This window comes from Egretta garzetta, unplaced genomic scaffold (genome assembly GCF_000687185.1).
Source record: "Egretta garzetta isolate BGI_Z169 unplaced genomic scaffold, ASM68718v1 scaffold203, whole genome shotgun sequence".
Classification (NCBI taxonomy): Eukaryota; Metazoa; Chordata; class Aves; order Pelecaniformes; family Ardeidae; genus Egretta; species Egretta garzetta.
In genome coordinates, this window is record NW_009259235.1 from 813,115 (window position 1) to 816,550 (window position 3,436).

Here is a 3,436-nt window from a genome sequence, read left to right on the forward strand (position 1 = left end):
TGATGGCCCCACACAGCCAGGCTGGGGGCACCTTGGGTGGTGTCGCTCCCCGCCATGAAGCGACGCTTGGGTGCTCGGTGTGCGATTTGCTGCCTGCACCGGCTGTTGTGGGTCTTGGTAGCGCTCCCATGGTCTTCCTCCTTGCTGTTGGTGTCCCTGATAGAGGCTTTTCCTGCGAGCAGGGAAGTCCTGCTCAAGGTCAGGGAAATGCCCATCATCTTGCGTTCACTGAGGTGGAAATAATTGAATTTGGCCTGCCGAGTCCAGCCTGTAGTGCTGGTGCCTTAATAATTCTCTGCGTTGCCCTTCTAGATAGAGCTGGAGAAAAGCCACTATTCAGATCATGAAATCCGTAAGCTGGAGGAGGAGGAGCAGCTCAGGAGGAGGAAGGAAAGCATGTATGATGATGATGATGACGCAGCTGGCAAAACGGTCATCATGGTTCAAGACCTGGAGGACAAGTGGGAGCAGAAGTTACTGCGCTTTGAAGCTGCTCCACGGATAACAGGTATGGGCTGAAGTTTCTGGTGGGTGAGAACGCCTTGACTGTCTGTCAAATGCAACTGAGGGCAGTTCAGTGGAGGGGAGGCATTTGCTGAGCCTTTTTTTTTTAAAGAGGGTCTTGATTCCGTGGCAGTACCATTAGCACATGAGGAATTAACTGCCTTACAAAGGAATCGATGTTACTATGCTGCAAAGTGCATGTTCACACAACCTTATTGGAGCAAAGTGATGAAAATGGATGTTGTTTCCAGACAAGAGAAACCTCACATCGCTTGGTTCCTGAGCTCGCCTAGTGCTCCTGTTGCTTTTTGTCAAGCTCAAGATACAGGCTGCTTGTTGTCAATTCCTTAGTAGTGTATTCCAGCTGCATTGGCTTTCAGAGTGACCGAGAGCATTTCTTGCTTGTTCCGTGTATCCATGTTTGTGTATTATTGCTGGAAGGGTGTGAGGCAAAGAGGGGTGATGAATCAAGGGGATCAGACCAGTGCTGCCAGAGGATTTTGTTTCCATCATGTGTTGGTTTTTGGCAGATGCTGATAAAAATAACGATCGAACATCGCTGAACAGGAAGCTGGACAGTAACCTGTTGCTTCTGGTGAAACAGAAGATCGGTAACGAGGAGCTGTGGCTCCTGCCTCAAGTGGAATGGCAGCCTGGAGAGACGCTGCGAAGCACGGCAGAGAGAGCCATGGCTACGTTTTTGGGTGTGTAGTTTGCCGTGTGCCTGGCCTTCCCTCCTCTTTGTCCCAGTGATTTTCTTCCCATGCCCTATCTGAGGGATATTTGCTTTCTGCTGTAGGCACATTGCCTCCCATCTGCTGGGAAAAGGCATTCCGTGGCAGAGGGATGGAGCTCGATGGGGTGGGCTTTCTGGCAAGAGCCGTGATCCTGGGTAATCAGCGCTGTAACTGTACTGCAGAGTGACTGCAGTATTGGGGGGCCTGACTGGGCTGGCAGGCTGCGAGTTGGGATCTCTGGCTGCCAGCAGCTGCAGGGCTGGTCTGGCCCTCGTGGTCTGATGCTGGAGCATCACCAGACGCCCCCTGGTCTAGGCTTGCTCCAGGTATATGGCTCCTCTTTTCCTTTTGTAGACCTGTAGCAGCTTTTGTGGCAGATAGGTGATGGCAAACCCATGTGTCTGCCTTTTGCTGTGGGTTGGCAAAGCTTGGTACACTCCCCCTCCCTCTCTCACTCTGAGGGGACTCACTGAACTCCAGGACAAGCTGTTTTCTTAATGAGAAAACATTACAATTGGCAGTAAGTCTGCTAAGAAGAGGGAACAGTCAGCCTGAACCAGATACAAGGAGTGGCTTATGCTACCTTTTTGTTACTACTGGAGAGCAGTTACTGTTGCTCTGTGTTCTTATGTCTTGTTTTCTGTTTTCTTTCTCTTGCGTTGCTGGGGTCTTGCAGGAGATCACATTCAAGCCAAAATCCTGGGGAATGCGCCACATGGAATTTACAAATATAAATTCCCCAGGGCCATCAGGACTGAGGACAATGTGGGAGCCAAAGTATTCTTCTTCAAAGCCTTCCTCCAAAGCAGTGATTTGTCCCAGGCAGAGCTGAAGAAGGACTACCTGTGGGTCACAAAGGGTGAACTGGGAGATTACTTGAAGTCAGAATACCTGAAAAAAGTCAATCGATTCCTTCTGGACTTATAAATGATAAGCTGTGCTCCAGCAGTTGGGGAAGATGTGGTACATGGCTCCAGAGAGGAGCACAGCTGCTGCATTGTGTGGTCTGTGTGTATGGGATGTTAACTCGGGCTCTGGAGGATGATTTGCCTTTGCCTTATTCCCAGTTCTCTTCACCGGGCCTGTACTAAATAAATATTAAAACTTATTCTCAGAAGTGAACCTCTCCTCAGGGAATTCTGTGCTCTTGTTGAATCCTCCACCTCTTCTGGAAATGCATGTTGTGATCTTTTCCTCTCCCAAGTGTGCAACTCCCTGGGGCTGCTGTAGCTGGGAGACTCTCTGTCCTCACCTGTTGTAGTCTAGAGCTCATATGGTTTCTTGTTTTTGGCACTGGCTCTTTAATAAGAGCAGCACTGGAGTGTTATCTGTGTGTCTAGGTGGGAACAAACCCTCCTGGACACAAGGCTGGGTGAAGTGGGTCTCTGGGGAGCTGGAAGCTGGGATATTCACAGTTTATTTATATGTAATTTGTGTTGGAGCTGCCTCTGGCCTAGAGTCCGTGATATGCGGTGGCTGTGGAGGACACGGATGCATGAAGAATAGGCAGCAGCTCTTTAGATGAGTGCTGCTTTCCCACCCACGCTGCCCGCCTCTTGAGCCTCAAGCTATAGCAACAGACATTGAAGGAGGATAACATTTGAGCAGAGGCTCTCTGTCTGGGCTGAGAGGCTAATTTTTGCTGGCAGGGGAAGGCTGCTCTAGTGTCGCTGCCTCCTGGGAGCAGCCTCAAAGGTGGCTCTGGGGAGTTCTCGGCTCCCATTGCTGCTGTGTTAGGTCAGCACTGCTAACCCAGCCCAGGGTAGGTCTGCCTCGGGTAGCCTGACCCTATTTACCTCCATTTCTTTATTAGAAGATCTGTCCTGGGCTTATATGGTGCTGTCTCACTTCTCTGGGGATGATTCTGTTTCTTGGAGGGGTTTTTTATGGTTGTAAATGTTGCTGTTTGGTAGTCAGAGTGTGGGTCCAGTGCTGGCTGGACCTTGCAGAGGATCAGCCTTCTTCAGCATCATGGAGAGAGGAAGGAAATAGCTGTTGTTAATCATCGGGAGAGAGTTCGGCCTCCAGAGGTGGAACTGGAGATTGCTATATATATTTTATCAATCCTTTGGGAGCTGTTGAGCTGCAGGCCTCAAATTAAAGCTATCCTTAATCGCTCCACAAGCCATTGGGGTGGGAGGGTAGCACAGCAGCCTTCTATTTTCTAATGCTGGGCAGTTTGGGAGCTGCAGGCT

General features: G+C 50.1%; 1 protein-coding gene across 1 annotated transcript; it reads left to right on the plus strand.

Moving 5' to 3' along the window:
• Positions 1-128: 128 nt before the first annotated feature.
• MRPL46 (mitochondrial ribosomal protein L46) lies at positions 129-2,350 on the plus strand. The gene is made up of 4 exons (XM_035891461.1): positions 129-233; positions 313-508; positions 1,035-1,208; positions 1,918-2,350. The coding sequence occupies exons 1-4, from the start codon at positions 129-131 to the stop codon at positions 2,166-2,168; spliced, it is 726 nt and encodes a 241-aa protein (XP_035747354.1). The 3' UTR covers positions 2,169-2,350.
• The last annotated feature ends 1,086 nt before the right edge of the window (positions 2,351-3,436 follow it).